We start from the raw sequence: 21,242 nt of genomic DNA on the forward strand, positions 1-21,242 counted from the left end.
ATAGTAGCAAAGGTATACAAAATTACTACCAAGTGCATTATAGAAGCCAGAGATCCTGATGTAGTTTCCCCCACCCCCTGCAGATGTAACCAAACATTGACAAAGTATCTATCAATCAGGTTATGAAGGGTAAAAGGACTTCATTTTGTAAAATGTCTCGTAAATACACAAAACAAGATTACAGCCGTACGTCTTAAAGATGTAGGGCTGGCGTGACACTGTTCCCCCAGATCACGTGATAAAGTAGTGTATGACAGTTTCTATGGAATTCAATGGCAGTTTTGGTGCATAACAACATATCCCACCATAAACGCACTAGTCTTGGGATGCTTACGCAATCAAGTACATTAGAAGGGAGTGAAAGATAATCGATATACACACTCCCAGAAATTGAGATACACAATCATCTTTTTATGGGGAAGGCCTGCTTCAAACGTAAGAAGATTGGCAAGTCAAGCATTTTAGATTGAATACAGATCATAGCAATTCAGACTTGGAGCAGCTTTGGGATGCGAATGGGGAAAACAGTGACTGGAAAGGAGCCTGTGTTTGTACATACATTTTGATGAAAAATTGGCAGAGATAGTCTTTCATTTTGTTACCCTCATCTTCAATGTATCAAGGTCTTTCCTCCATTTTGTGCAAAGTGCACATTAGCTCGTGCTTTGGGGAGTGTTAGGGCTGTTATATACAGTATGCGGCCGCGCGTGCCTATGCGAACGTGCGTGCCGCATGCTTTTCATGAGTATACTGTGTCGAGTGTATGCAGTATTGTATGTGTATGTATATGTATATGTATATGTATATGGGTGTGCGTGTTTATGTGTACTTTATCATTTATTAAAAAAAAAACATTAATAACATTTTTATATTTACCAGACTTGTGTAGACACACACACACACACACACACACACGGTAGCGGCGCGAAAAGATGAATTTCTTCATCTTCGCCGCTGTCGGTCGGCTCCCCTCTCCATGCGCGCGCGCGGCCCTTGTATAGAAAGGCTGACTGACGGCAGCCAACTACAATTCCGCGCGCGCGCATGGCGCAGCACGTGCCCGGCTCTTTAGAACATGCCTAAGAAGGGCATGGACAGTGAGATGGATAAGACTGATCTGCGACTAGATGACAAGTAAAAACTATCCAATGATACAAACACACTCCGAAAAAAAGAAGTTCAGACAAGCATAGTAATGAAATAATTTTTTTTCATTTATTTTATAACAGTTCAACAATACAGAAGTATTTCCATATACACAGCAAGTTTTTTTAAAATTCTTTTCTAAAACATGTAGATTCTAAAAAAATGTATGTGCTGAATGCCGTAAAAAGCACCATTATATGATCGACACAGGGTGTAGGATAATAAAGGTTTTTCATATTCACTGGGGAATCTACCCCTCCAACAGAGGAAAGGTTTCCATACTATTTCTGTACCTACCGCTCCGGTTTTGTTTTAAGTTTTTTTGGGAAGACTGACAAAAACAGGCACAGAAAACTGTAAAATGAGCAACCAGTTTGGAAAAAAAAAAAAAAAAAAAAAAAAAAAAGGGAGGCAGATGTTAAATAGACAAGCAAAAAGTTTGTGATCGCAAATAAAAAGAAGTCTTAGATACCGGTGTGACTGGGCACTCCAGATTTTACAACAGTGTTTCTTAACCTCATGGCTGCAACAGAGAGATTAAAAAGTATACAGTCCAATTGGGTCTTAAAGCCAAAAGGATCATGCAACGCATTGCACAGCAAAAGCGTAATTTCTAAGCAGCCTAAGTTCTCTAATCAATATGATCCATACGATCATTCCCCCCGTCTTATGTTTTAGTGTGTCATTTAAAAACACAATGCAGGTTTCTGGCAGGGAAGGTGCTTTTAAATATATAACTACTTTGTGTGTGTGGTTGCAAAACAGGAGGATAAATAATTTCACTGTACCATTTCAACTATTATTCTTTTACACGGTAAAACTTTTTTGTTCCAATGAAGAACTGCAGGAAATCTATTGTAAATTCACTTCCCCCCCCCCCCAGTACATCCAATAAAAAACAGATACAATACATTGAGCCTTTACGAGGCTAAGAAGCCTTCAACTATGTCAATTATTTATTACACTGGACGAAATAGACAAAATAAATTAATTTGCTCTATATTTATGTTGCCGGAGAGAAGATCAATTTCTTTGCAGGTTCGGACTCCAGATAAAGCCGTTAAGAGAAGACTCAGCAGGGGAATTTTTTAATGCGGCTGAGCAACTCACAGGACCAGTGGCTTCAAAACTGAAGTGCATGTATTTACTTTCACTACAAGCGAGGCTGGTAAATCCCTTTAGCAGTGGATAAGTTAAGTGCTTGCAAAGGTCAGAATATGCAGATGACCTATATGGCGCCAATGATAACACTAAACAGACTTGAATGGCCAACCAAACCCTTAGAAGATTCCGGGTAAAATCCGCCAAATTGCTAGTGTCCCAAAGTTCCTTGCCGCAGTCTCATCCAATCATGGAAACATGTGAATGACATGGTGGGCTTGCAAAGGTCAGTTACTCCTCCCTCACCCCCCCCCCCCCTCTTTAGTTCGGTAGAGATTTCGAGTTTTAAATATATATTTCTAAACTAGATTATGCATTAAAAAGTGCAGAAACTTGCCTCAGTTACAAGGATTTAAGATTACTTTCATATACAAAAAAAAAAAATTAAAAATAAATTGGTTCTATATATTACACTTATACATAACAGAAATAAGCAGATATACAAAAAAAAAATTCTAGCCAAGAGTTCTAAATGCAGTTTAACCACTTCACTACCAGAGGAGTCAGCGACATTACCTTGCAATACATAGACAGCTCCCCGGGCATCAGAACGGTTAATAAAATGTTGGGTGAAATGCTATTAAACACTTTGCTGCCACATTGGTTAGAATGACCCATATTAGCCCAATGCCAAGGTAATCGTAGCGTTGGCTGGCTAACCTTCAATACAATAAAAGATCATTGAGCGGTTTAGATAGTCATGGGGCCTTATCAATAAATGAAAAACGTGCCTGCTGGGTGGAAATGTAAACTCTGTCCGTCTCAATTTAGGAAAGATGCAACATTAAAACATTATAGGATGGCACATGTTTTGAAACCAAAGCATGTTAAATATGAACATTATACGAGGAATAAAAGATGGCTAAAATGTAGAGAAGTACAACAATGTTATGAATCCACAGTAAATGTTTGAGCAAACAAAAGTAAGTCCTACTGAACATATGTTCAGACAAAAGGAAAGGGGACATTTAACACAGGATGCACCTTACGGTGAATAAATTACTGCCATAGTATTGCAAATATTTTTGCTTGAATCAAGGCTGGAGATATGGAATTTGAATGCCTGCGCACAGCGATCAGTCTGCTTTGTCAGTAGGGGAAAGACACGAGTATCTGCGAAACCTCATTCTTCTGAGCTGTCTCAAAGATTTTACTCTCTCATTGAAAGGCAAACCACTAAAATCGGTTCTGTGATTTAATATAACACCAAGTCAAAGCTCAGATGGGGATATCGGAGCTCTCCGTGTTAAATGCCATTAAAAACGATCAAAAAATATATATACATATATTCCTTTATAAGCAGCCTGCAATAGTCCAACACTGCCAGCAAAAACATGAAACCATAGCACAAACACGTCACCTTTCACAGCTCCATGAGCCATTGTTTTTCTTGGTTGGGCCAAAAGTACTCTTCTAGATGCTTCATTTAATTTGTTAATCGGAGTTCCCCACTAATGATTAAGATGTTTTGATGGCTTTGCAGGCTAAATCATGGAATGGAATATACTGTGAATCAGATAAGGTATCCTATACTCTGTTAGTAACTCAGTCGGTTAGGAACACAGTGCTTTATGGATTTCCCATAGTTACCCCCACATCAAGGAAGCTCATCTAAGTCCACCTTATTGCCACTGTAAGATGCCTAACCACTTCAGACCCGAGATCACATCAAATAGTCCTCTTCAATAAGGCCTCATGTTTCAGTGCCACCAACCTCTTAAGACTGGGTTTGGTCCTAGAGGGACCCCATGAAATCCTATGAAGTGTAGCTGCCAAAAACCTTTGTATACATAAATACATCTATATATAATTCCACTAGTGTTCATGGACATAAAGGTTATTATGCTGGTATAGCTTTAGATTTGAAAGAACGCTGGTGAATTCCAGGGACACAGACTAAGAAGAAGAAAAAAAACTCCACATGCTTTAACTTTTTTCATGGATGTGGGGACCTGTAATAACCCCCTTTTAAATTGTTATGAGAGGCATAGCAAGTGGAATTTGGTTTAACAGCCTCCGGGTTCAGCTATAATATACTTTGACTAAGGACTTCCATTACCTTAAAAGCTGCTTGCAGAGCTTCCAACAAACTTGGGAATAAATGTGCATCTATATACAGTAGTGTAGGACACCCTTTTAATATAGGTCTACTGAAAGTCTCTAAAATGAAATGACTGTGTTTACTCTGAGCCCAGAGAAGAGAATAATTCATATATGGCCATGTGTGCAACACGTTGGTGACAGTTAACGGTCAGTGGAAAAATATTCCGCCGCAAAAAGACAACAAAAATGCTTGGGCGAAGGACATTGTATGGGTCACGAATGGTTATCTCGAGGCTTTAGCTTAGAGAGTCTAGGTTTTTAAATTAAAGTGAACATCTCAGTAAGTTCATGTTCTTACTGATGACGCCCCCTTTGAGTGGAAGTGCTACAAGAGAAGCTACAAGAGTCAGAATTTCACTCAAAACATTTAGGGAGAATGATCAAGGGCGGTTTTAGCAAGGAGAAAGTGGTGGGGACCACAGATTTCATTTAACAGAAGACCTTATGAAAAGGGAGCAGAGAGACAAAAGCAGCAGGGAGACCTGCCCCTCTCCAACCACCCGTGAAAACCTCAACGCCTGTTTGTCCCATCCAGCACTGCATTATCATGCACTAGTGTCTGTTCTTCTTGATGCTCAAGACTTGACAAGGTCAAAGTCGTTTTTTTAAAATCAATGTTGGCAATAACTTAGAAATAGATAAACATAACACTGCAGGCTATTGTTCAATGCGTGGCAGGGGAAGAAAGCTGCAGACTTTTTATCCCTGAGTTTCATTTGCTTTTGTGCAATATGGGGGGGGGGGGGAAGAGTGGGAAAGATTTGGTAGTCATCAAAATTGTCATCAGGGGTCATTAGGTAGGTTTGACAGATGTGACTTCAGTGGCACGCAGCAGGGACAAGTAACACTGCTGGCACATACCGTGAGGCTTGGCTCAACCACAGATGCACGTCTGCAGACTTCATAGGTTTATATCTTAGTTTCCTTGTATTTGTCATTTTAAGAAAGGGGTGTCCCCAGGCGTTAAAAACATTAAAATTGAATACTATGGACATTGTACTGTAAATGTTATATCTTCAGGCAAAAGAATGATCGTTTTTCAAACTCCATTGTGGTAGTGGGGCCATCCTACCTGCTTCTGTTGTGAGGCTTTTCTTTTCAAAGAAATTTGGCACTGCAACCTCACACACAGATAGCACCCTAATCCCTTTGCAAAGCAACGTGGCCACCTTGGCAGCAGTTTCCAGGGCGCTGGGCAGTGAAGGGGTTAATTTGTCAAGTTGTCCCCAAGCTCTTCATACATGTGTTATTGTGCATTTTAGCATCAGGGACACAGGACACTTTGCTAGTTTTTAGTGAGCATGTGTGCAATTACAGAACAGCCACATCATAAGAGACATTTCTCAACGTAGTCATTGAAGGTAAATGATGCATGCCCATGAATAAATATGCCCCTTTAGGCCTGGGAGTCTGGTTCGTACTGGCCTATATCCCCATCAGTAAACTCTTTCAATAACAGAATAACTTTATGTGCTGCGTGCGAGTGAAGGAAGCTCAGGCCCATCTTGAAATGAGGGTCAAGCTATTTTTTTAAATTTTAGTGCCCAAGTTGTGGTGAAAATAAAAACAGGCCTTCAAAAAATAAACATATCACCAGGTGTTTAAAAGGTGTGCTAAAGTATAGTGTAGGAGTGGTCAACTCCAGCCCTCAAGGGCCACCAAAAGGTCAGGTTAAGGATATCCCTGCTTCAACACAGGTGGCCCAAATCAGTGGCCAAGTCAGTAACTGAGGTAACAGACACCTGTGCTGAAGCCAAGATATTCTTAAAACCTGACCAGTTGGTGGCCCTTGAGGAATTAAATTGGCCATTCCTGGTATAGCACAAACATTTATATATACACATACATACATACACACACTTTAATCATTTGCACAGATCTACATACAAACAAAAGCGTTTTTCAGAACATTTATAAAAAGCAGTCATAAGAATCTCTCCATTACATAGCTATACAAAACATGAATAAATAGTTAGATTGTGTGATGTATGTACATATGTAAGTGTGCTTCTTTTTCTTAAATTTAATTGTTTATAACAAGATAGAAAATCTTAGCAGATTGATGCATTAAAAAAAATGCAAGGGAGTGCACTGGTGTTGATCGTGAATAGTTCAGTGCATAATATGCATAACTGAGTCCCTGAATAAATGAAATAAAATATAGTAAATTACCCCGTCTTGTATAAGTTAATAGGTATGCCTGCAACCAATTTAGTGCTGTAAGTCACTGCTTTATAGGCACAACTGCAAGGTTTAAACTAGGGTGTGGTCCATTTTGCAATTTCCTTTTCATAAAAGCATCTATCAGTTTATGCACCAGTCCACACCGGAATAATTTTTTTTTTATCCTTGGTTACTGTAGTAGTTTGGTTACCAATAGAAGGCCTAATTAAGTGCCATAAGAACTTCAAAATGTATAAGAAGCCTGTTAAGACATCTGCATTGCCTTTGTTACCCATCTCAAAAAATATACGGTCATTTGAGACCCTGCTGAAGAGAGCATTGCTGTGTCACGTATGACGCACTCTACTAACTTAATGCTTCAATTATTGCTACTTTCCGATGACGCTAACACTTGAAAGCCATATTGCCAACTGTAGAAAGAATATGTAGGCACTGCTCATACTCAAGTTTTGCCAGGTGTTGTCTCCTTGAGATTAGACTGCTAAAATAAAACTAAACCTTGCTTGCACAATATAACCAAAATAAGAAAGGCAAGCAAGCTATTTCAATATGCTGCGCTCAAATGACTGAGCTAACCTTGTTCATCTCGCTCTGAGGTAGAAAATAAAAAACAATTGTCCCGTAAACCAGTAGCAAAATACAAATCCTTCAAGAAGCATCTGCCTGGGACACTATTGTGCAGCTGTAATAGGAGGTGAAGCTGAATGACAGGGGGAAAATAGGGTACCGGTTTGGTTTTAGCCAACGATCTTAAAGTGCCCATCCAATAATTTCCACGGCTTGGTAAAATGAAAAATGTTAGTGTTCTGTGCGTTTCGTTTAGGACAATCAAGGCGTCTATTGCGATTTTGTAGTGCAGGCTCACTTGCTGGCGTGCGCTTCCCTTGATGGAATTAAAGTAACATTCCACCCCTGGGAGGATGGAAATCTTATTATTAGGCGTATGCTACACCATATAATGATATAGAATACCTGTGAACAAATCCAGCCACCCACACCAAGCTCATTTTCCCTTCACAACAAAATGTAAATTAGAGGAGCCCCAACTCTTAGAAATGTGCCAGGTGCCCCCCCAGGTATTAGGTTGCAACATGTACATTTCAGGGGGCAGTAATGGTTATTTGGCGATTCCAGTTATTAAATATGCACCGCTAGGAACAGGGAATCGACAGACACCCAAATGAAATCAGTGTGGCCAATTAGTGCGTTTGCAAAGACTAACAAATATACCTTAATTATGGAACGTACGCAAGACTGACACCAAGAACAAAACAAAAAAAAAAAAGAGAGAACATCGTAGACAAAAAGGAAGTGGTGTTCTAGATAGTCAAGAAGAAGCCAGAGGCCTTCAGCTTCATATTTTAAACTGTGCTGGGTTCAGTGCAATATCGGATGCACGATTTTGAGAAAAAGGTAGCAGCATTCCCACGGTTGTGAACCATAACCACTGAACGGATACAGTGTCCCATCCATTCCTCGCTGGCGGTTTTGCATGTAAAAGGCGGCTTCATATTGAATATTAGCTGTAAACTATGGCCTTGCAAAAAGCAAGACACCTTCGAAATAATCCTTCATAGCGTTTTCATACGTAGATCCCAATTTACGCAGAAAAGCTTTGTTTTGTTGGGAGAACTACACGCCTTCCTGGTTGGCCAGCTATAGAAGAGGTGACCAGCTAGGTGAACGGACTGGCAGATAACAAGCCTTGCTGTGACATACATATATATATATATTTTGAGTGCTTCATCATGTTTCTGGAATGTAGTCTCTTGGACAGGAACTGGCTGATGGCACGTGATCAAGAGTGTAAACTGAAACTCACACACCACTTCAGAGTTTTGGGGGTGGGAGCAGATAGCGGTGATAAGGTTGGAGTGGACAAGTTCACGTGCAAGATTACTTTTCTGGAAGGGGCTGTTTGCCAAGACCAGAGGTGGCCAACTCCAGTCCTCAAGGGTCACCAACTGGTCAGGTTTTAAGGATACCCCTATTCAGCACACGTGGCTAAAATCAGTGGCTCAGTCAATGACTGTGCTGAAGCAGGGATAGTGTTAAAACCTGACCTGCTGGTGGCCCTTGAGGCCTGGCGTTGGCCACTCCTGGCTAAGACCGTATTGGATGTGGAAGCAGCAGGGACTGATGGGAAGAAGTGCTGGGATCTTTTAGCCTCCCCCTCACCTTCTCTCACTGGCTTTTATAAGCAGACACTGGTTTTAGGATTGTCCTGCAGTGCTATCCTCTTAATGCCAGCGCTGAAGTAGCCTTCATCACTGCAGATGCTTTGCATGCTTCCCCTTTCATCCAAATCGCTGACACTGCTGCTGCTACTGCTGCTGCTCCAGTCCAGATCCCCGGTTAAAAAGTCTGTGCTTTCCACATCGACATCAATTTCTTCTGGGAACAGAAAGATTAAACACGGTGAGCAATCCTCTATTAGACTTGGGACTCCAACACTGCAGTAACATTATGCAAGCAAAATCTTCTTTTGCCATTTGTAATGTTTCTTCAGATCTAACTTCCTCACTTTGATTTCAGTGGGAGGCTTCCCTCTTCGTAATTAAATCACTAATCACCTTACCGAACATCATTTTTTGATTGGTGGGGGAGGTTATTTGATACAGGTGGTCTCCTGGTGCAGGACTGTGGTGGTCCTACACCTGGAGATCACTATTGCTCCACTACTATGGAGCTTCCTGCTAAAATCTGAACCATGTGTGATAAGGTCCAATGTAGCACAGGAATATTTCATTTCTTTCAATTCTTTCTAGGAACCATGTTTCTTTTGGAATAGTAAAAAAAATGTAGCAGAGTTATAAAATGTATGTATAGGAGATATATAGATATTACACACGACTGCTCACCTCTGTCAGAGTCCGATCTCTCGGAAGACACCGTGGATCCCATACTGTCCATGCGTATCCTTTCAACCCCAAATTTCTCTAGTTGCCTTTGTAGATGCCGCTGCTCTCGCTGCAACTGATCGATTTGGTGTTGTGACTTTTTGTCACAATCTTCAAGTTTCTAAACAATGTTTAAAAAAATAATAGAAAACGTAAGTACCCATAGCTAGCGCAGGCTTTTGAATATTATAATACACCAACGTACTTGTCATCTTACCTTGATGTGAAACTTTGCTCTATTTAACAGACTTAATGTGGTATGCTTATTGGCTTCAGGCCCAACAGGTACCAACCCCTTTAGCTTTTCTAGACATGACCTCAAATTAGCTCGCCTGAAAGAGAGAGAGGGAGCGGGGAAAAGAGAACAGAAAAGGTTATTTGAATCTCTTGTCCCCTTCTATGGGTTTCTGTTTGAGACATGTGAATGTGCTCACAAGTGATATTTTCATGCGGGTCTTACAATGTTTACTTACTGCCCTTTAAAAGCAGACACAACTACAACTTGTAAACAAGATTCCAATTCTCAGGAGCCTGCTGGAAACCCCCTCACACCCACACAAACTGGTGGCCCACACCCACTTTCTCAACTACATAGTAGACATACTGTATGCCCACACATTCAGCGAGTCAGTAAAAGAAGAGGCAAGCACCTGGCTTTCTGCAAGTCTGCACTATTGGATAAACATTTGTTTCTAGATCAACTTTTTTGTTGCCAGAACATGAATATACATAAACAAATGTTAAATGCAGGTCTTCATTATCATTACTTAGAGCAAGATAGCTATCCATCTATATGAAGTAGCTGCTGATACATACTCATGAAAATATCTATAGATTTTTTTTTTTATAGCAGTTTAGAAGCCCACTCAGTTTAATTCAATGCAATCCCTTTCCTAGTCTCCAGTATGTGGCCTACAGGAGTTGAGCGATTCAGCGTTTCACATGGAAATCGCAAACAGAACATTACAAGAGCAATCCAAAACAGCCATCGGATTAAATGAGACATTGAGTGCTCATTTGCATGACATTACCCAGAATCCCTGGCTGCAGTGGAAGTAATGTATGCCAAGAGATAATGGGGAAAGGCAGGGTTGCAGACCTGTCTGAGACATGAAAGCTCACAAGTGATATTTTTATTTGCTGCAAAACGTAACAAGTAGATCAGTAAAAACCTCCATAGAGGACAATAGTCAAGAGGTTTCCGACATTTCTCAATTTTAACACCACGTACTTTTACGATCATGTGACTAGCAAAGAGCATGTTGCAGGGACAGACTCATTTTCTCTTCCAGCTCAGTTTATTATACAAACAAATGTCATTAGGGCAGGGTCACTAAAGGAACATGCACAAGCAGTGACCTCAATGCAATGGGATCCATACATTTCTTATAACAAAGTATTATGTTCGAGCGTGTGTGGAAGGTACCAAAATCAATACACACATGGACAATTGAATTCTACAGGCCGATTAACATGCACAGCAAGAATGTAATCATAATGTATACATACAGTGTATGTCACTTATCAGAAGGGTTTGAGCTCTAATAGAAGCAGTAATGGTTCTTTGGATATATTTTGCACAGCCAGCTGAAACATCCCTGTACCACAAATGATTTAACGGGGCTAGTGACGAGAGTTTGTATGAGGAGAGGACCCACCACTGTAGATGTACAACAGTCACTGGTATCTCGGCACACATTACATGAAAAGCTAAATTTACAGCAAATTAGCAAAGTTGTAAACTTCCCACACCTGAAGGAGGCATACAGGGTGCGTGCAAAATATTCTAATCGTGTTTCCTCGCTCACATTTAGATCAATAAAAGCAAATTATTCAAAATAGGAGATCGCAACGACTGTTCTTGAATTTCAACCGACGTAAAGTGTATGCCACATACATGATAATTATAAGGGTGCAGCAGTCAAGAAAAAAATAAATAAAAAATAAATAAAAATCATTGGCATTCAATAGTGTCACCAAGATCGCTTAAAAACCAGATGCACCACTTGTGACTCAAAGATACACTCCAGAATAACTTGTTTCAAACATGCTTTTTTTAAATCCGTTGTCACAAGGGAGGACCCGATTCTTATTCAGAAACCAGATGGTGTAAAGGGGTGTTTGCAGGCGGTATACCAAGCAAACCAACATGTTGCATATGAATAAATAAAGTTGTAAAATGACCAGACGTACCTGTTCTTCTCCATTTCATTGTGGGTTGACCTAAAACAAAAACAAAAAATAACCAGTGTTAGTCACATCCTCTTTTCTAATATTAGGGTGGTAATTGCACTGTAATTAAAATATTAAGTGCATTTCTTTAGCAAGTGCATGCTGTAAGCTCTTAATTCTAGAGATGCCTGTCAAGCCCGTCACGATACCAAGCTTAGCTTTACTTGGATGTAAACATTTCAGGTGCTTTTGTATACAGTGATTATACTCCACCAAACTACAGTATACCACTTTCGTATACCACTTTCACATGTGTAACATCTGACATATTGCCTTGTTGTGCTTGGAAGTCAGAGGGGCAACAGCTCTTACCACTTTAGGACATAATTCTTCGGACAAACATGCGGTTATGTGACTAGGAGAAAGGCTGAGGGGAGTGAAACATTTATCCCTTCACCTGACAATGGATCGCTTTTTTCTCACCCTAAAACTGAGACCTTTAATGAACTTCTGCGCAGAATTGGAACCTCCCGCCCCCATACAAAGAAATGGAACCCACGCCTCAAACCACCCCCATTGTTTTCATATAGCCAACCCTTACAGAAAGAGGTTACTGGGTTTAGAAGCAGAGGGACTCTTACTGTTGATCATAAGAGTGGGATAGATAGCAAAGTGCAATATGACGCAGAAAACCCATTGCAGGTTTCAGCTCTAATTCACAAGGAAGAAAATGCAGTGGGATGTTTGAAGTCTACCCAGATACTCAGCATCGTGTTTATTTTCAAGGTGTGTGTGTGTGTGTGTGTGTTTTTACAAACTCCCTCAGTGCAGAGTGTCCAATGTAACCTACTTTAAAAAATTGGAGATACCAGCAACAAGCCACTGGCCACTCTCAACAAGAGATCAGTGAATGAGTGAAATGCCAGATGTTACCAGAGGTTTTTTTCTGGTTCCCCCTGGGGAAACGGACGGTCATTCTGTTCTAAGGCAGCAGCATTCCAACTCCTGCAGAGACTTTTTGAACTTGCAAACCTCAAGTTCATTTTCTAACCGAGCTCGAATTACTCCAATCATGGACTTTCAAAAGTGGGAGGTTTCAGCAATTTTAATGCACTTAATAATTGTGTCGAAAATCCCCCTATATTCCCTGCTTGCAAGTGCAGTAGATTTGTCACTAAATGGGTAAAAATATGGCCAGCACGAAGGATACAATGCTATATCCTATGAGCAGACTGCCCCATCAGCTTCACTGTAACTAATGTTTAATTGTGCTGTCCCGCTATAGAACAGAAATGGCGGTGCGGCTTTACTTGATTAAAACTGCAATGTAACATGTTATCTGCAAAAGATTTTCTTAAAAACTCAGCTCCTCACATGGACATTTATCAAGTGCATCAAAGTAGTAAAACCTCCCACTTTTGAAAGCCCTCGACAGTAATTTGAGCTCAGTTGGAAAATGAGCTTGACATTTAGAAGTTCAAAAAGTCTCTGCAGGAGTTGGAACGCTGCGGTCTTAGAACAGAATGAACCGTCCGTTTCCCAAGGGGACAAAAAAAAACAAAAAAAAAAACATTACACATGATAAAATCTGGTATTTCAAGCTGATCTCTTGTCTCTTGCTGCGAGTGGTTTGTTGATGGTACTGTATCTCAGATTAAAAGTAGGTTGGACATTGGAAATTCTGCACTCGGCAAGTCTGTAAGCATGGAAAATAATTGGGTATATGGCTAGACGCCCATCTGTTTGCTTTGAATATTGGCAAGCCAACATCCAAAATCTTTACCAAACAGGCAAAATGTATTTTTATAAAGTGCATCCAAAGAAAGCCAATTACAGACTATAGAAACAAAGTGCATTGTGCCAGCACCCCAAATTCATCCCAGGAAACGTCGCATTCTATACGATTCAATATTCCGTTTTGTCTCATTATACAACTACAAAACCCATGGTTGCAATATTTTGGCTGTCCCTAGCGTTCAGAAGTATTTTCCTTTCAACCTTTAACTACTTTCTGGACAAGTTGCCAATTATCTGAGCAGGCTTCTCACCTCCACTGTACACAGCACTTATCACCCAACATCCGCCTTCAGAAACCTGCTTATGGTCCCAAGGTTCAATATAGAAATCGGTCGCTCTTCCTACGCTTAATCAGGCTGCTCACTGCTGGAACTATTTACCGGAGTCTCTTAAACCCATCTCCCGTTTAAGCTCTTTCAGCACTTGAAGCTGTTTCTACATGTTTGTAACTAATATTGTATATTGTCATCACTATTCCGTACACAAGACATACATGAAAAATGTATTTTCACATGGTAACATTTTGTAGATGCAAGTCAAAAAATATTGCATGTAAATAAAATCTTTATTAGTATTTTTTTTTTGCATATTTGCAAACTATGCCCAAAAACAGAATACACAAAAAGAGCACAAGTGTAGGAGTATAGAAATGCATACAACTTAGGGCAGCAGTGAATACAAAGAAAAGTGGTATATGTGGTGCTCAATAATTGAAACAGGTTCCACATGTATGTAGTAATAACATCATAAATCCACAATTGGTAGTCCAGTTGCAATGATAAAGTTGATAAAATACTCCTGTACGAAACGCGTAGGTGCGTTCATTCAGTCCCCTTTCCCTGTATGTTAAGCTAGCAATAAATAACTTCTTTTTTTGACTATTTTGGAGTGGCCTGGTCTTTTTCCCTGGAGACTTACTACAGGATGTCTGGAGCTGTGCTCTATCTACGCCTATTCACTTCCAGCAGTGAATACAAAGCTACAGTTATCAGAGCAGAACTAGAAAGCAAGTGTTTGGAATTTACAACAAAAACGCAATATAAGAAAAAAAATTAAAAAAAATTAATATGAAATTTGACCAAATTTTCGAGCCAAAATAGAAAAATACAGAATTTCATAAAAACGACAACGGCAAAAACAGAGTGTGAATTTGACAAGGCCTTAACCCTCATCTAAAAGGGCTTCAAAGCCTGTATTTGGCTGGTGAGTTCAGCAGGGAGTAGGTTAATTGCAGCTACCGTTTAGGCTGCGATTATAGTACCCGCACGACAACAAAAGGCTGTACCTCGGAGGCAGGTCAGAGCGCACAATTTTTGAAAATACCATTTGATTTGTTTTTGCAGCGCGACGACCGCGTCATGTGAGCAGTTCAGCCAATGAGGGCGAACCGCTCACGTGATGTCACAGCCACGCCTCCAAATCACCTAGTGCATGTTTTCCGAGCCTAGTGCATGTCACGCGCGCCACAACTATAATCACGGCCTTAGTCTCCACTTGGCTCAGACAGGTAGAAAAGCCTCCTGCTTAAATTGCAGGGGATCTCTAACACTAGAGAAGTTTGTGCTGCCAGAGAGATCCAAGGGAAACAGATCCTCTGGTCCAAGATGCAGCGGACCCTGAAACCTGCCAGAGGGATCACCCGCAGAACACCAACCCTGGCATGTGGGAAACAGCACCCTGATCACAGGTACCGCTTTGGACTTCGGGGGGTCATAGGTTGGTAAGAGGCCTAGCCTCCCAGCCCTGCAGATAGGGACTGGGAAGTGAGAGTAAGCACTTACAAAGAAATCGCCCTGTTTTGTTTATTCGTATTCAGTCTTAAAGCTGTACTATTTTGAAGCTATAGGTTAAATAAAAAACCCAATGTTTTATTTCCCCCAATCTATGTCTCCTTGGTCACACATCTGCACTTGTCTCCTACAGTGAACAAAACATTTTGAAATGTATTTTAGTTGAACTGCTAACCAACTCTTCAACATTAAACGAGTACTAAAAAACAAACAAAACAAAAAAAACTTCAAAGTACCCGAGTTGTGGGAAGGAGCTAATGTCCTAATTATGTGTTTTCCCCAACTCTTGAACTCCGTCTTAAACTCCCAAGCAATTAATGCCGTACGAGACTCGTCAACAAGGATGTCTTGTATCATGTGGGACAAAATGTGAAAAACATCGGCAACAAGTAGTGAGTAAGCAGCAGAGAGAAGGGCTGAAGCTTTTTGGTTTGAATGATTCAGTTAGTTATTCCCCTTACCTGACAATGGATTACATTTCCCCACCCTGAATTTTATCTGTTGTATCAAAATTATGCCTCAACTATTGAGGGGCACAAAATCCACAAAGACTTCAGATAGAAAAGTTTTTTCCTTTTTGAAAAAAACAAACAAAAAAAAAACAAACAAAAATGCTCCAGTAAGTAGAAGTCCATATTACAAAAATACTTTAACAACTGCAAGCTCAAGATTGCTACAGGAAAATATAAAAAAACAATATAAAATAATTAGCGATGGGCAGCATAGGGTTTGATAACAGAACCCAACAACCCAAACCGCTTAATTTTTTTAGAGGTATCTGCATCAATTGCAGGTACGGGTCACTATGCCCGGCGTTGACACCTATTCAAGTTAATAGGTGCAATAGCCTGTGGCGAGTGATAAATGTGCCCCATGGAACCAAAATCAACCTCCCAAAAATGTTGAAACAAAAAACAGAATACACTGCCAAGTGCCAATCTCTAGGTGTTGCTCACCATATTTTTTATGGACTATCTTTTTTTATTCTTGAAGCATTTCCCTTCATATTTTACATTCTCCCTCCCCCCCCATAATTTGGCAGAAATCCAAAACCAAACAAACCGAATTTTGGCAAAATCTCATCCAGAACATGAGTGAAAGTGCCCACCCCTATAAATAATACATGTTATGTTATTTAAAGCAGCAGTTCACTCCCGTTATGACCCCTCCCCCCCCTTTTTTTTTTAGTTTGAGAAACAAGGTTTCCAGAGCAGAGACCCTTAATTTTCAGGGACAAGTATCTTGGGGCCTAGTGTTTAAATAAATAAAAAAAATTCTCTCTATCGAGCTGCTGAGGTTACAGTGGTAACCTTTAGAGGGGAGCGCAATCTTTTTCTCCTGTGCCCCCTTCCAGCAGCCCCCCTCTCTGTGCCCCCCACCACCACCTTGGTTCAGACGTTCTGGGCGGCATGACGTCACGTTGTCATGGCAACGTGACCTTGCAGCGTCATTTGACGCAGCGGTGCCATAGCGACGCGTCTCCAGAAGCAGTCTGAAGCTAGGTAAGTGCAGTTTACAGAGCCCTTCGCCGCTTCCCCGGCATTTAATTTAAATGGAATTTGGAAACAGAAAGAAGAAGAGAAGATCTCTGAACCTTTTGAGTGCCTGGCCATCGGACTTCCAGGTCATGGTGCTCCAGGAGCAGACCAGGCCCCAGGCGCCAGAAACAGATGTGGAGGGGGCTCCACTTGCATTTCGATCAGACCGGCTGCCACCACCCACTAAAAAACGAGTAGTTAGCTCATAAGGACACATTTAAAAAGGTAAAAAAAATAAATGAACCATCAGCGCAGACTGCCGCTTTCTAAAAACTGCAGTATACCACATTTTAGTTGTACATAGTAACACAACTGCTCAGCATTGCAAATACAAATGATCTTCAAAAAGCAGACACTTGGGAATATCCCGAAACAGTACTCGAGAGCTAAATGTCGAAATAGGGACTATGTGAAGGATTAAGTATCCACATTATAAAGAGAGCTGGTCCCATTCGGTTACATGATAAGATGGGAGTCTGACCTACAAACTGAAATATCAAAGCATGACTGGGATGATATGGGAGGCAGCCTCCAAAACCTCAGTCTGTACCACAATGTTACATACAAAATATTATTTCGCTGGTATTTAACCCCAGATAGGCTAAATCAGATGTATCCAGCTGTTTCAAACCAGTGTTGGGCAAGAGTTTCAACCTGACCACATTGTCTCCATGTCTGGTGGTTTTGTCCCAAAATACAGACCTTCTGGAAAATGGTAATTAGATTGAAGAAGTTACGGAAATATCGACCCCACTCAACCGTGTAACCATACTTCTATCAAAACCATTAGAAAACATTAGGCCCTCACTTCGTTAATTGATCTTCACCAAGGTCTATAATTATTTCTAGAGTGAACAATATTATGCTGATGGAAGCGACGGCCTCTCTCAGACAGAGTCCGTAGCCTTCACAAAATCGTGGGAACCATGGATAAACAGTGTAAGGCTGAAATTCTGTTAAAATATCAAAAACAGGGGACCCTAGGTGTTGTCACTAAGATTTAAGGTAACATCACGAGGACAAGGTTTACACCTGACTTGAACGTGAGGTGGCAACCCTTCCCCCCCCCCCATATTTTTGATGTATTCATTTGAATATGTATATTGCTTCTACATTTTGTAATGTTGTATATTCTTGATAACTTTAATAAACTGCAACATAGAAAAAAAAATATATAATTTTTTTTTACATTTAAATAACTAGTCTCATTTCGCAATGCTTCAACAAAACAAAAAATACAATATTGAATTGTACACGGAGATGGAAATAGTGCTTGTTGTTTTATGCGCACAGCTTTGTTATTTCATTCACATAGACCGGTAGACCGGTCCCCAATCGGCTGCTCATTGTGATTTAGTGCAGGTCTAATCCATTTTTCACATAGGCTGCATATGAATACAGGAATAGAACTCACAAGAGGTTTCTCTGTTCCGCTATGTGGTGGCAAATGTCACATGTGGTTTGCACGTGAACACTAACGAAGCAGTCAGACAATCTAACAGCGATTGTTGCCCTTTGCAGAATTCCACTGGGAAAGAAAAACCTGGACAGCGGCCTCGTTAGCCTCGTACCTGCTACTGCCGCTCTTCTTCGATTTGCTTTTCCTCTTCAAAACATCCCTCTCCTTGCTATTGAAAGGCAATATGGAAGCATAACCATGCTCAGCTTCTGAGTAAAAAAGGAGAGCAGACGTGACATATGAGAATTAACATGCTGCCGCATCCCTTCCTCCCCCCTTAAAAGCACAAAGATGGTTCAAAGCTGCTTGAGAGGCACGATGGTTGGTAGCTGGCAGGAACAAATCATCTTCTCCAAAGAAAATATTTCACAGAGTAACTATGTATGATGATAGCCAAAAACATGACATCCAACCTTTCCAGTCTTAATTAAACATCACCAGTGAAAAGGGGTAGACGTTCTGCATATCACTACACTATTCGGATTAGTAGTTTAGGAAGAATGTGGTAAGCACTTGGGCCCATATACATAAAAGAATACACTGTAAGTGGTCTATTAATCTCCTTTCTGAAAAATAAATAATAATAATAAAAAGCTTGCCAGAAAAGTGTCCATCCTGACAGCAAAGGGTTTACTTCGATTGTGGCTGAAACTAAAGATAATCTTTGGACGTTTATTACATTCACCAGTTGATTAACGGTTATATAAAAGCTCCTTAATGCCTTGTGTATTTCTGTACCCACTGCTAAATATGAACAAAAACATGTATGCATACAAAGCCACAGCTCTGAAACCGCTTGTTTACTACATACACATTAGGAGTTTTACAATATGAAAAAAAGGGAACTAGCAGCGCTCTATGGTGACATCATACGGTTACATCATGACAGCGGGGTAATTACGCAGTAGTGGGAGGCCCCTTTAACCCCTTTGCTGACAGTAAGGCCTGCAACACACTGCTCCCGCGTTTACAATATTACAATATGCAACCCAAGGCTGCACAGCTCTCAATCTCTTAAAACGCATGCAGAATATTGGGTGTTTTTGTCATGCAAATTGCCTCTCCTCGCAGAAGGTGCTCAGATTTCTCCACAGTGATATAAACTGTGCATGGAGGACAAGTCTCCATTTTAATGCTGCACGTTGATGCATCGTGTGAGAACGATTCAAAATATTACCATAAACAGCTTCTAATTCACACAGAAAATAATATAACTATTTTAGCGCTTTACGCCATTATGAAATGCTGCTAATCTATTAAGCAAATTATTGCTTTCTTTATTCAAACTGAGTTTAGCAAAAGCTTTATCCCTTATCAATGTATTGTGGATAATATTATGCTCTGTGGTATATGTGTTTACCATAGGGAATTGACATATAACATTCACAATAACTGATGTTGCACTGATCTACTGTATCCTAGCACATCAGATTAATGTACATCTAATGTGATTTGAGATTTTTATAATATGATCAGTGGCATGAGCATCTTGAACGAAGAAGATGGTGCCTCGAAAACAGGCAATGAGGAGAATGATGTCATACACAGACACGTAGGGAGACCTTCATACACGTGCAAATGGAAAGTGTTGTAATTGCGGTTATTAAATGCTTTTTTGTAAACATACAATATATGGACAGATGTTTGTGTGATATATATCATACAAACATACATCTGACCATATATTGTATGTTTATAAAATATATTAATAATATATACAATAGCATATGAACCTCTATACAACCCCAACAAGTACATACAAAAATATAATTGCACACAACTCCCTCCATAAAACCGTGTGTGATATATATACATACATACATACACACACACACACACACACACACACACACACACACACACACACACACACATACAAAAACAGTGTGTGACACAATATGTGTGTGTAACCTCTCTCTCTTTACATGTATATTTACATATATGTATGTATATATATATCCTCCGTATGTGTGTGATATATACATATATATCTCATCTCTCTCCCTCTATACGTGTATATTTACGCACACTATACACACGTACGTGTGTGTGTTATATACATGTGTATATATCTCACCTCTCCGTCTATACGTGTATGTTTACGCACACTATATACACGTATGTATGTGTGTGTGTGTGTTATATACATATAGGTGTATATATCTCACCTCTCTCCCTCCGCTCCAGGTACTCCGCCGCTTCCAGCAGCATCTGGATGTTGACACAAACCGAGGCCGCCATTTTCTAGCAGGGTCCGGAGAGATAAACACGGAGGCGCTTCGGGGGAGACGGAGAGATAGGGAGACCCGTGATGAGTGAGGGGGACTTTATGAATCCCCCCGGGGGAGAAGGTGTTCTGTGAGCACTGGGGGGTGAGGCCTGCTGCTCCTGTGTGTGTGGTGAGGGGGGGCACAGTATGACCAGCGGGCGGCCCAGGGTTACTCCGTATCGCCTCCGTGTCCTCGGGTCTCCCGGTGACTGACAGGCGGAAGCGCCAGGATTTGTTTATCAGCTCCTGACAGGCACGCCTCAACCTAACCCGTCCCCCTCCGCAGCGCAACCAAGCCAAGCCCACTGCCTCAGCCAGTGGCGACACCCCATTGGCCAAGCAGCTCAACTCCTCCCTCCTGGCTTCCTATTGGCTGGAGGCTCGACCCAGCGACCAATGGGGCGTTGCTAGGAAGGGGGCGGGAACCGTTTAGCGGCAACGCGTTATGTTTGGCTACTCTGTTGACAGTGTCGATACTCATTGGTTGCCTCCTGGAGAACCTATTTCATCTCCCAGGGCGCTGTGATGGCATTTATTAAATATATACAAAAATAATGTGCGTATAGAATATCTATGACCAAAAATGGGTAAACGGAATCGGTCGGGAAGGAGGTCGTTGACGTCACCGACGTAACCTACCTGTCAATCACGACATGGTGTCCCCCCCTGTGACGTAGCCGGGCATTGTCTATGTACATAGAACGCAGGCGGGCTCCGTGAGAG

The 21,242-nt window shown here is 40.9% G+C and overlaps 1 protein-coding gene across 2 annotated transcripts; it reads right to left on the reverse strand.

Moving 5' to 3' along the window:
• Positions 1 to 1,192: 1,192 nt before the first annotated feature.
• MXD1 (MAX dimerization protein 1) lies at positions 1,193 to 20,842 on the reverse strand. Of its 2 annotated transcripts, none has more exons than XM_075601344.1 (6): positions 20,419 to 20,842; positions 18,363 to 18,459; positions 11,688 to 11,717; positions 9,712 to 9,826; positions 9,456 to 9,615; positions 1,193 to 8,985 (listed from the first exon to the last, which is right to left on the reverse strand). In XM_075601344.1, exons 1-6 carry the CDS (start codon positions 20,489 to 20,491, stop codon positions 8,789 to 8,791), a joined length of 672 nt encoding a protein of 223 aa, XP_075457459.1. In that variant the 5' UTR covers positions 20,492 to 20,842; the 3' UTR covers positions 1,193 to 8,788. The 2 variants fall into 2 exon arrangements, with proteins under 2 accessions (XP_075457459.1, XP_075457457.1); XM_075601342.1 differs by having other exon boundaries at positions 1,193 to 8,988; positions 20,419 to 20,827.
• Positions 20,843 to 21,242: the final 400 nt, after the last annotated feature.

Source organism: Ascaphus truei, chromosome 5 (assembly GCF_040206685.1).
Source record: "Ascaphus truei isolate aAscTru1 chromosome 5, aAscTru1.hap1, whole genome shotgun sequence".
In the NCBI taxonomy this organism is placed as follows: Eukaryota; Metazoa; Chordata; class Amphibia; order Anura; family Ascaphidae; genus Ascaphus; species Ascaphus truei.

Bases quoted from the DNA above. Each gene is read 5' to 3' on its own strand.
- MXD1 (XM_075601342.1), bottom strand. From the start codon at position 20,491: ATGGCGGCCTCGGTTTGTGTCAACATCCAGATGCTGCTGGAAGCGGCG. The intron at 18,460-20,418 runs GTGAGATATATA...TTTTTTACTCAG, and splicing joins CCTGGAGCGGAGGGAGAGAG to AAGCTGAGCATGGTTATGCT. The intron at 8,989-9,455 runs GTGAGCAGTCGT...TTCTGTTCCCAG, and splicing joins GAGATCGGACTCTGACAGAG to AAGAAATTGATGTCGATGTG.